At 42.6% G+C, this 12,527-nt stretch overlaps 1 protein-coding gene across 1 annotated transcript in view; it reads right to left on the reverse strand.

Annotated features, from left to right (window-relative positions):
* Positions 1 to 3,427: 3,427 nt before the first annotated feature.
* LOC147113478 (inactive carboxypeptidase-like protein X2) overlaps positions 3,428 to 12,527 on the reverse strand; it is a 294,748-nt gene continuing 285,648 nt past the window's right edge. The window contains exon 14 of the mRNA XM_085994619.1: positions 3,428 to 10,405. Coding sequence (XP_085850745.1) covers positions 10,155 to 10,405 — 251 coding nt within the window. The 3' untranslated portion in view covers positions 3,428 to 10,154. The remainder of the gene's footprint in view (positions 10,406 to 12,527) is intronic.

Consider the following 12,527-nt stretch of genomic DNA (forward strand, 5'->3'; position numbering starts at 1 on the left):
CGCAAGTGGACTATTACTAAAACAGAACAGAATAGTCATTCCACAGGCTCTACGTCAAGACATGCTCAAAAGGATTCATGAGGGACACCTCGGAATTAAAAAATGCAAAAGGAGAGCAAGAGACACTGTTTATTGGCCTGGCATAAATAAGGACATTGAGAACATGATAGGCAAATGTGAGACATGTCAGAAATACCAAAACAAACAAGCAAAGGAACCAATGATAGTAGCTGACATACCAACAGCACCATGGCAAAAGGTTGGTATGGACCTTTTTCATTTAAATGGTAAAGACTATCTAATAGTGATTGACTACTATTCTAACTATCCTGAGATGGCACTGCTCTCAAGCACCACAGCATGCAGTGTCATAATGCATGTGAAATCCATCTTCGCCAGACATGGAATTCCCAGGATTGCCGTTAGCGACAATGGTCCGTGCTTCAACTGTAAGGAGTGGCAACAGTTTGCAGCACATTATGACTTTCAGCACATCACATCCAGTCCTTTGTATGCTCAGTCAAATGGTAAGGCAGAGAAAGGTGTTCAAGTTCTCAAGCAGCTACTGAAGAAAGCGACAGAAAGCAAGTCTGATCCTTATCTCGCCCTGCTGAGCTACCGAGCCTCACCTTTAGACTGTGGTTCTTCACCTGCTGAACTACTAATGGGTCGCAAGTTGCACACCACGCTACCCTGCTGTGCAAAAGAACAGCAAAGTGAGGAACTGAGACAGAGACTTCAACTGTTAAAGCTGAAACAAAAATCATACTATGACAAGTCATCCAAAACTCTAAAACCATTGACAAGGGATGATGTTGTCAGGATTGAGGATCCAGATGCATGGAACAGGAAAACTACAGTTCTTGAGGAAGTAGGACCAAGGTCATACACTGTTAGAACTGAGGAAGGACAGATTCTCAGGAGGAACCGCCGTTCCCCCCTAAAAACACAAGAGACTATTCAAGACCAGATTGATGACAATGCCGCAACTGCATCTTGTCATTCACCGCCAGAACAATCTCATGAAGACACATCAGACTTACCCGTGTTGAGAAGATCCACACGTGAAGTAAAAAAGCCTGATAGACTTAATCTTTGAGTACAATGTAAAGCCTTGAAAATGTGTTGACTGTTTTGAAAATGTTTATGTTTATAGAGCACTAACAAAAGTGTTACTGATATTATCTTTATTGTTTTGTTGAAAGTTGATTGATATTGATTTTGTTAAACCTCAAAGAAAGGGGGATGTAATGATCAATAACATGTCATTCTATAGTGGACACTAGGTGGAGCCATAGAGCTGTGTAGAGCTGTATGTATATAAGACTACACTACCCAGCTGTATGTATATTAAGACTACATTACCCATGAGGCACTAGGCTAGCCACAAGGCAGCAGTCAAGATGGATGCCTCTACAGATACTATACCTAGTCCACATGTGCTCAATAAAGTATCTAGCAAAAGCTAGCTGTGTTCATAATAAGAATGTCTGTTTATTAATGAACATAATATTGGGGAGGTCTCTTCTGCCCATTGGAAAGAAAGAGAACCTCCCTGCGTGCTGTGACTCCCTCCAAGTATATGGAGGGAATCATGGGAGAGCCTGAGTGCAGCCGTGCACCTCTGTGCAGTGCCTGTCAGTGTTTGCAGCACCTCAATGTTGCAGAACACCGACAGCACAAACATCAAAGTAAATTTGCGCCTGGTCCCTTTAAGGAAACCGGCTGATGACGCGTCATCAAATGACATCATCAGACCTGCTTCCTTTTAATTGGCTGGGAACCTCGCTGGGTGAGATTAACAAGCCCAATCATCGCAAAATCACTTCAACAGAGCGGGATGGAGCAGGCAGCGGGCTGGGACCGCGCTACCGACCCCGGCCACCCCGGACCTGCCTCGGTAGGTGAAATGGCAGCCTCAGTGTCTGGTGTCCTCACTCACACTGGGAAAGCACCTCACACGCAATGGGCAGCCAGCAGCTCTTCACTGGCTACTGGCACACCCGGTGAATAAGACATGTTGTTAAAGTGGCAATAAATTATGCAAATAGACTGGGCTCACAATGTAAACTCGTTTGTGCACATGGGCACATAATGTTGCTAACGAGAGCACAGAACTTGGACTGCATTATCAGCCTCATTTCCCATAACTCTTTGAGCCATTCAAGTGCAACATCTATGCAATAAGTCTTTAAAAGTATCTCAATTCACCTTTCCTCTTTTTTTTGTAGTCTCACCCTAAGTTTTCTGCTTCCTAGCAATTCCTTTCCTATTTATAGACGTTATTTTACTCTCACAAAGACAGCAAATTAACAAATCTGAACAGTGCTGGCGTCTATTTAGTTCTATTCATTCTCTGCATTTATTGTCCATCCCTAGTTGTCCTGAGAAGATGGTGGTGGGCCGCTGTACCAGTTTGATACAACTGATTGTCTTGATAGGTCACTTCTGAGAAATGTTAAGAGTCAAGCATGTTGGTGTGGGACTAGATTCACATATAGGCCAGACCCGGTAAGGATGGCAGATTTCCTTCCTTAAAGAACATCAGTGAACCAGTTGGGTTTTTATGCAAATTCAATAGCTTCATGCTCACTTTTTTTAATTGAAACTAGCTTTTTTTTAATTTCCAGATTTAAAAAATAATTAATTTAGATTCCCAAACCGCGATGGTGGGATTTGAACTAACATTCTCTGGGTTATTAATCCAGGACTCTGAATTACTAGTCCAATAACATAACCACGGCACTACCATACCATAATTCACCAGAGAATACCTACTTTGAAAATATCATAAGGATTGTATCATTTTTTTAAAGTAATTTGAACGTAGTTGCATAAAAAGTGAGTTGGACGGGATGTGTACTTCATAAATAAAAAGTTCCATTTTAGGGCACTTCAGCTTAAAACAATTCAGTTATCAGAATGATCTTATTACAAACGAAATACATATAAATGTTTCCACATGGTTATAAATTTCTGGTTGTAGAACTATTACAGAAAACAGAGATGACACCAGAGCCCCTGTTACATTTGAAATGCATTTTCCCCATCGATCTGTAACTGCCACACACATTATGTGGAACTAAAAGGCTCCTAGTGGAAACACACATGGAGCTCCAATGTCTGATATCAATGCACAGCATCTATCTCTATGGAAGGTCAGGCTGCTGTGCTCTACAGAACAGCCCTTTAAACAAGGATTACTCTTTAAATGTAAGATGTGGGGGGGGGGAGGTGGGGGTGCGGGGGAGGTTGAAAAATTCTATGGAACATACAAAGAGTTACAGATAAAAGGTTAAAAGTGCTCTCAGACCCAGGCAACAATGGTTAGCTGTAGGAAAATGGACGAAAATGGGGCCAAGACTATCATCCATCAGCTCATTATCAATATTACTGAATCAATGCAGCAACAGTGGCAAACTGATATGTTATAATGCTTTATTAAAGTGCAAGAACACTTATAGAGTTCAGATGACTGCAAGTTAACAAATTAGCACAAAGTGACAAATTAATACAGAATGAACAAGTTACAGTCATTCTAGCAGGTTAAGTACAAAAACGTTATGGATATTCAGCTTACAATTTCCACCATAAATCCGAGTGTACACCAAACATATAAAATTTTTTATATAATTATGCAGGAATAAGAAAGGTACTATTTTCCAAGGCCATATTTAGAACCTCAGCCATGACTACATAAATGTTTAATTTACACTTTCATTACTTGCCACATGGGAACGTAACATTGGTTGTAAACAATACTTAAAACACTCAAAGTGACGTGACAAAATACTGCTAAATTTTCTTTTTGCACACAAACTCAATATTGTCCTTTCAGCTTTAAATTGACCCTTCTACCATACATTTCATTATAGTCGTGACAATACCATAAATTGAACTGATTTTTAAGGGACACTTCACTGAAGGGAAATAATACCATTTTGGGTTTAGAGCTAGCCTGAAAACACCGTTACCTTTAGCTGGTCCCAGTCTCCATCAAATGTCCACATTTCTATTTGTGAAACATAAATCTAAAATTTTGTGATGTCTTGAAAATTTGAATATTTAAAATCAAAGTTACTGACAAAATAATTCAAATAACTCAAATTTTATCCATTGAACATTTATTTTGAATACCTTTATAATAACATTTCTTGTATCTGTATTAACCTCCTTGGTTACGTCTCTGTGTTTTTCTCCTTCTAATTAGTTATCTTGGTTATACTTTTGCTAATCACCAAGAATACTGTGCAAAAGCTTGCTCCCTAATTAGAATTTTGCCCGAAGCACATCGACCAAAAACAATTCTACCCTATCATATTCCACCAAAAAAGCTCTTCCAGATGCACCTGCCATTGCAGTTCCTCACATCCCACTATACAAAATGCAAGGCGGTGATTCCAACTTGTGCACAAAGAAAAGTTCCTCTTTCTTCATAAAACCAATGATATACATCTACAAGAGTCCTGGCTTTATTTATGTATTTTAGTATGCTATGGCACAGGGAGTAGGAAGAAAACAGACAGAAAGGCAGAGAGACAGGCACTGGCGGGGAGAGAACAGGGTGACAGATGTTGCTATGGAAATGGGAGAGAGACCCTCTTGGTAACTGGTAGTGGAAGGCAAAGATCAAGAGATAAAAAGAAAATGATACCATCTTGGGGTAGTGGCATTGTTAAAAGAGAGGGAGAGATATACTGTCATGGGTGCAGAGAGATAACTAGTTGAAGAAGGAATACCCAGTTCAAGGGGGGGTGGAGAAGAGATGAAGACCCTGTTGTGGGGAGAAGAGAGTGAGAGAACTGGAGTTATGGGGGCATTTATGCTTCTACTGGAAGTGGGAGAGGCTATTGCTGTCAGAATTTAGTGTGCCCACATTTTAAAATAGCCAATCCTAAAACACACCATGAGCAAAGTCATAAAAGATCCATCAACATATAAAATGTTCTTAATTTGACAGGTAGGGGGCGATCTTCAACTTCTGCCTGAAATTGTATCCGGTGAGTCTTAGGGCTAGATTTTCGGGGAGCCATCAGGCGGGGTTTCAGGCGTGTGGGGGGGGGGGGGGCGTAATCCCGACTTTGGGGGTCCCGACACCATCCCGCCCAAAACCCCGCCCCGCGTAAGTTTCAGGGGTGGCGTGTACCTGCCCCGCACTGGGACCCGCCAAAACCAGGCGGGAAGGGATTAGTGCCAATTAACTGACTGTTAACAGGTAGTTAACAGGCAGTTTTTAGCCTAATCCCCATTTTGAGGGGTTTCGTGTGGGTTTCCCGACGGCTCCAAACCACGCCAGGTTAGAGCAGCGGGCCGTCGGGTTGAAGGAGTTGGAGGGGTCGCGATGTCGGCACTCAGGTGAGTGATGGGTGCATGAGTGTAAAGGTAAGTGTGTTTGGTGTGTCTAAAGTGTGTAAAGAACTTTTACTTACCTTTACTTACCTTAACAGCCTTTCTTCCTGTAGCCATTGGGAGCGCAGCACTCAGCCAGCACTGAAAGCTGAACAGCTGCGATCTGTTAAAAGTGACAGCCTTCAGCTTTTAGTGCTGCTGAGATTTCTAAATGAGTCTGCGCAGAAGGACTCATCTTAGAAATCAGACTGTCAGTGTTTAACAGCTTCAAACAGCTGTAAAACACTGGTATTTCATCTGTCAGAAATCCTGACAGATGAAATTTCAGTCTGTGACGTCACCTGTTGCCGGGTGGCCCTTAATCGGCCTGCTGAGCCTGCTGGGCGGGCTCAACAAGGTCAATCAAGGAAAATCGCGCGGATTGGCCGGACGGCGAAGTAGGCGGGTCAGAAACCCGAAAAGGGAAGTCCCGCCTTCTTCCCGACAGGTTCGACAAAATCGACCCCTTAGTGTTAATAGGGCAACTGAGGTGCCAGCCATCTGTTTTTCGTGGAATTGAAAAGGGACTCCAATCCGTGGGTGGCACGGTGGAATAGTGGTTAGCACTGTTGCCTCACAGCGCCAGGGACCCGGGTTCAAATCCGGCCTCGGGTGACTGTCTGTGTGGAATTTGCACATTCTCCCCGTGTTTGCGTGGGTTTCCTCCAGGTGCTCCAGTTTCCTCCCACAGTCCAAAGATGTGTGGGTTAGGTTGATTGGCCATGATAAAAAAAAATTAAAAATTGGCCCTTAGTGTTAGGGGGGATTAAATACACGGGGTTACGGGGATAGGGCTTGGGTGGGATGGCTGTCGGTGTAGGGACCGGGTGCTAGGGTTTGGATGATCAGCCATGATCTCGTTGAATGGCGGAGCAGGCTCGAAGGGCCGAATGGCCTACTCCTGCTCCTATCTTCTATGTTTCTATGTAATCCATAGAAATGTGATTAAGTGGGACATCCTTTTGATTGATCTGAATAACAAAATAAATGTGCAGCAAACAACATTCAATGGGGGTAATTTTCAGTTTAGGCGTAGGCAGGTGTATAACGGGAAGCCAATCCGCAACTAACAGTTTTCTGCTGCACCCCTATTTTCTGTGACCATTTCATGTTATCTTTTTATTGTTTCAAATTTATCAAATTTATTGCAGCATTGATTTATTTATGGGCGACAGTCTCACTTTTGAAATCAAAAGATTATCTGTTTTGACTGAATCTAATTAGAAACTGGAATTTGGTATTTGGACGGACCCACTGATAACGATTGTTTAACAGATTAAAATGACATAGTATATGCCCAGAACCAATAAAATAATATTGTGAGTCCATGTAAGTTGATATGCTTTCATCATTTACATGAAACCACAAACTGTTTAGAACTTTCCCTTGTTGGCTCTTTCCATTTTACCACAGTTCAAATCAATTTTGTATTAGAATGACTGAAATAGCGTTTGAACTGAAATTCATGAGTAACTCTTTTAAACTGTGATGCCTCAGCTGTTCAAATTGGTCAATAAGGTTTTGAAGTTTCATTTTAAATGTAAACTGATGCTTCCTTTATTTTTTCCAAGTTAGGCACTTGGCGCAATTCTCTACAGCCTTTAGAGAAGTAGCATAAGAATGAGAGATCAAAACAGGTTTCTGATTTCCTTGCTGATAGTGTAACAGTAATTGTGTAGAATGTGCAACAAAGGCCAGGAATTGCCTCAGTAAACAGGGCTTTTGCTGCACGAACAGTGAACTTATGGCAGTGGAGCGGCTCCAGATCCAAAGCAATTCCCACTTTTTCACTACGCTTAACAGAAACATGGTTATTTCGATATTATTACCAAAATATTCATCCATGGGGAATAGTAACTCCAATACAATACACTCATTAAGTTGCAGTTCATTAAGGATGCAAAGCGATTTCTGCTTCACACTGGCAGTCTAAGTTCAGAGTCAGGCCCCAACCTGGCTCCAGTGTGAAACCGTGTGAGACGTCTTGAAGTAGTGAAGTAGTCTCACGCTACACGGAGTTTGAATCTGTTGGACCCCCAGGCACTTTGTAAACACACCTAATCTCAATTTAAATGTTTAAAGTGTGGGGATTCTCCGCGCCTTGCTTAAATGTTTACATTTTTAAACTGTTGAAGAGAGCTTTGCCCACACTTGTATCCAGGCCTGCACAGACCTGCCTTTTGGGCGAGACTGGCAGGAGTTAGACAACGTAAATGTGGTTCTGCCTGTCTAGGGCACGTACTGCAGCTACTGATCTCAGGCTAATAGCTGCAGTGTAAATGCACCCTAAGTTAGTGCTTCAGGTAACATAGGATTGGTTCCTATCTGAGCACATTGCTGTAGAGTTATTTATTTATGATATGTGACTATATGTCATGTGGAATGTAAGAAAAGGCCAGGACAGTGAGAGTGTATACTCAGTGAACCAGTGCAGACTGGTTACTGGAAGAACATGCAGGCCAGAAAGAAAGGCAAAAACTATAATAGAAGCAACTCTGAATATAGTACTGTTGGGAATAGTGTCTGAGTCTATTCTAATAGAACCCTAATGCCAACAATCACTTACTGTCAAATCAGAATCAGCATCACGGTGGCCATTTGCCTGTGGGGTACTTTGCTGCTATGCACCCTTGAGTCACTATGAACAAGTAAACTGCTGTTCTAACATATTGGGCACTTGGTAGATACAGGCTGCATTTTACTGGTGCAACATTTTCTTGTAGATTCTCCCTAACCATCCTTGTGCAAATGGGGACGAAAGCATCTCTCAGGCTGTCCCCCTAAGCAACTTATGTTTATTTAGTAAAGTTGTCAGACTTAACTTGAACACACCAGCTGCAAGTTAATAGGGAGGTACTGTACTAGCCTCAAATAGATTCAAAAACACAGCAGACCCATTTGATAAGAGTTTTTTGAGGAAGTCACTAGGGTCGTGGATGAGGGAAATCCAGTAGACATTGTCTTCTTGGACTTTCAGAAAGTCTTTGATAAGATACCTCACACTAGGTACCTTATCAAAGAAATAATGAAATCTTATGATATCAGTAGAAATTCAAAATGCTTGATTAGGAATTAGCTCCAATCCCACAGCCAAAATGTTGTAGTTAACGGATGTGGTTCAGCTTTGGAGACGTGCTACTAGTGGTGGCCCCCAGGGATCGGTCCGAAGCCTGCTACTCTTCACGGTCTTTATTAATGACCTGGACAGTGGTGGTGGAAGTATGGTAAGTAGGTTTGCAGATGACACCAAAATCTGTGCAAGGGTTAAGACGGTGAGGGAGTGCAATCAAATCCAAAAAGATTTAGATGTTCTAGTGGGGTGGGTCACACATTGGCAAATGGCATTTAATTTAGATAAATTTAGTGTCATGCATGTTGGTTGGGCCAACACAGAATAGACGTATCATTTACAGGGAACAATACTGAAAGAAGTCGAGAGAGAAAACGATCTTGGTGTTATTGTGCACAGATCACTGAAGGTTCACGACCAATGCAGAGAAACTGTAGCTAAAGCTAACAAGGTATTGGGTTGTAGTAATAGAACCATTCAGTATAAATCAAAAGACACCATTTTGAATATATACAGGTCGCTGGTCAGACCCCATCTAGAGTACTGCACTCAGTTTCGTTCCCCCCACATGGTGGGTGATATAATGGCCTTGGAAAAGGTCCAGAGGACAGCTACAAGAATGATTTCTAGCTTTAAGAAGCTCAGCTACTCCGATAGACTCAAGGACCTTGGCCTATTTACTTTAGAGCAGCATAGACTTAGAGGTGATCTGATAGAGGTCTATAAAAGAATTAAAGGGCTGGATAGCGTCCCTATTGATAGATTATTCCAGGTTAACAAATTGAGGAGGACCAGGGTACATGAGTTTAAACTATGTATGATAAGAATAGACTGGATATTAGGCAGTTCTTCTTTTCCCAGACAATTCTGAGCCCTAGGAATACATTGCGAGCTGATGAGCTGGATGCTGACTCTCTGTACATCTTCAAGAGGGAGCTGGACTGGTTCCTGACTAGGGCAGAGATCGCATCATATAGAAGCTAAGTGTCTTTATAGGTAACAGTTGGTCCATGTGAGCACTGAGACTGTTTCGATCGCCTGAGGGGGGTCAGAGAGGAATTTTACAGAGTATTTTTTCCCTTATTGGCCCTGGGCTTTACTGGTTGTTTTGCCTCTCCCAAGAAATTAGGCTGCGGGGGAGGTGTGAGGTGTGGGGATGGGGGTAGGGGGAGGTTAGGGGAAGGAAGAAGTGTTTAGCCATCATGGTCCAGCCATCATGGCGTGGGGTAGGCTTGATGGACCAGCTAGTCCTTCCCTGCTCGTCAATTGTGTATGCTCGTATTCCATTTATTACAGTACAACTCATAACACTGCAGTAAACTAAACACTCCCAATAGTTAGAGAACATTTGAAGGTACAACCTTTCGAGATACATGAATAATATCAATGCAGCATCTGTTAGTAGTGACCAGTGCTTCCAAAAATAGTACTATTAAAATCTTATCTTTATATGTAGGCAACAGTGTGGCAAGTTTTCTAACTAAATCATGCAGAAAAGTGCTGAATAGTGTGAAAGTCGCATATGTTATATATTAAAATAATGAACTGAATGATGTGCCCACAAATAATATAAACACAGATTGCATCTTGTTACTTTAAATGAATTGGGGATGTTTGTTGTTATTTTATATAAAATATCTTAAAATGTGTTCATTTAGAAAGGTCTTTTTTTGGTAATTTTCTCGACGAGGAATTCCTATAACTGGCGACGTCTGTGTCGAACCCGCCTGAACCGTTTGAGCGGCAGATTGATTGGCTGCTTCCCAAACTTCTCCATTATCTCTTTAATTCTTGCCAGATTCGTTCGGGCCAAAATAAAATGACACTGCGTTGCTCCCATGTCGTATCCCACCTCACAGTTTCGGGTTGCACTCGAGTAACCTTCAGCCTTGGCAGTGACTTTGTACTCACCAGGATTCAAGAGACGCCAGTAGTCTCCATCAGTCGCTGCAACAAAAGATGCACCAACAGGATTAAACGCCAGAGCTCATTTGCTATACCGGCAGCTTTATCTGTCACACTGCACTCCATTTTACGATCTGACTTGAATTGGAAGACAACTGCCGCTTGATTAACAACACAACAATTTTTTGATTGCTCTCCAAAATCTGTTACAGTATTGAAAGTTTAATTTCTTTTTATTATATTATATATTTTGTTTAATGGTTAAAGTGGCTAGCGCATACACCTTGGGTTTTTTCTTCAGTTTAACCAACCTGTTACTCTTATATTGGTCAATGCCAGCTAAGACATCTTTCTTGTTGAAACCATTGTGCTTTACTCATGACAGGAATTGACTATATTCCGCTTCAGCTTTTATTAGAAGAATTCCCTCTTTGTCAACCCACCATTTTTAGGCCTCTTTATCTTCAGGGCTCTCCAATATACAGTGTACACAGTAAATTTTCTATACATTCATCAGTTTGATTTTAACTTAAAACAATGCATGTTAATTAACTAGATTTCAAATATATATATATATATAAATAATTTGATTTAGGATCATCTTGGGAGATTTAACTTTCAGTTTTTCTGATTTTCCCTCATTTTCGTTTTCTTTTGGCCTTACATGTCAGATCTATGTGAATAAGGAATGGATTCACGTTTTGCCATAATTTCCCCAGACGTCTTATGATTTATTTAACCTTTCAGGATACTTTTATTTCCTGAGATCATTTCAGTTTCCTCCAATTTCCAAATCAGTCAGTTTATATCCCAAGAAGGTCAATGCCTTGAAAAGTACTTGGAAGGAATTTTAATTCTCCCCTTCTGAGGGGGGAAAGGAGCGAGCAAGCTCCAGCCTGAAATACAACTCAATACAGGAAACTCTTTTTTATCCGGCACCGACGTGACCGGCGTGGTGCCGGTTGATCAAAAAGTCCGGATTACAGAGAGGTATACTTACTAAGGTATGAGAGCCCCGTACACGGCCACAGATCCAGGCGTCCCTGTTGCGTGCAGGAACCCCGGTTACACGGCCACAAATCCAGGAACCCCAGTTACACGGCCACTAATATGAAGTAAAACTTACCTGAACCTACTCCTGAATTTTGCCGGTTAAGAGAGATTTCTGGTTATTTAGGTGCCAGTAATAAGAGAGTTTCCTGTATAAGCCTCAGTTAATACCAGATGTTTACCAAGTCTTCTTCTTAGGCAGTCCCTCGGAACCAAGGATGTCTTGCTTCCACATTAAAAATTAGTTCGCAGGTGACTGATGAGTCCAATGCGGGACCTACAGTCTCTGTCACAGGTGGGGCAGACGGTGGTTGAAGGGGCGGGTGGGTGGGGTGCTTGGGTTGACATGCGCTCCTTGCGCTACCTGCGCTTGGCTTCCGCTTGCTCCCGGCGAAGAGACTCGAGGTGTTCGGCGCCTTCCCGGATGCTTCTCCTCCACTTTGTGCGGTCTTGGGCCAGTGATTCCCAGGTGTCGGTGGGGCTGTTACACTTTTTCAAGGAGGCTTTGAGGGTGTCCTTGCAGCGTTTCCTCTGCCCACCTGGGGCTCTCTTGCAGTACCGGAGCTCTGAGTAGAGCGCTTCTTTTGGGAGTCTCGTATCAGGCATGAGGACAATGTGACCCATCCATCGGAGCTGATTGAGCGTGGTCAAAGCTTTGATGCTGGGGATGTTAGCCTGAGCAAGAACACTGACGTTGGTGCGCCTATCCTGCCAATGGATTTGCAGGATCTTGTGGAGGCAGCGTTGTTGGTACCTCTCCAGTGCTTTGAGGTGCCTGCTGTACATGGTCCATGCCTCTGAGGCATACAGCAGGGCGGGTATCACTGCTGCTCTGTAGACCATGAGCTTAGTGCCGGGTTTGAGGTCCTGGTCTTCAAACACTCTCTTCCTCAGGCGAACGAAGGCTGCATTGGCACACTGAAGGCGTATGAGAGTACCGGCCACCACAAGGGGAGATGTGGGACCCACTGGTTGGTTCCAGATCAGGATAGCCTGCTACCCTGAAAACCTGGCAATATCTAGACAATTTAGCCCACCTCCTCCCCCCAATCCTTATGGGGCCAAAGAGAGCTATTAGCATGGTCTCAAGACTCTATAAACTTATGGGATTGCC

This window comes from Somniosus microcephalus, chromosome 8 (assembly GCF_052327205.1).
Source record: "Somniosus microcephalus isolate GS21.2 chromosome 8, FLI_Smic_1.0, whole genome shotgun sequence".
Lineage (NCBI taxonomy): Eukaryota > Metazoa > Chordata > Chondrichthyes > Squaliformes > Somniosidae > Somniosus > Somniosus microcephalus.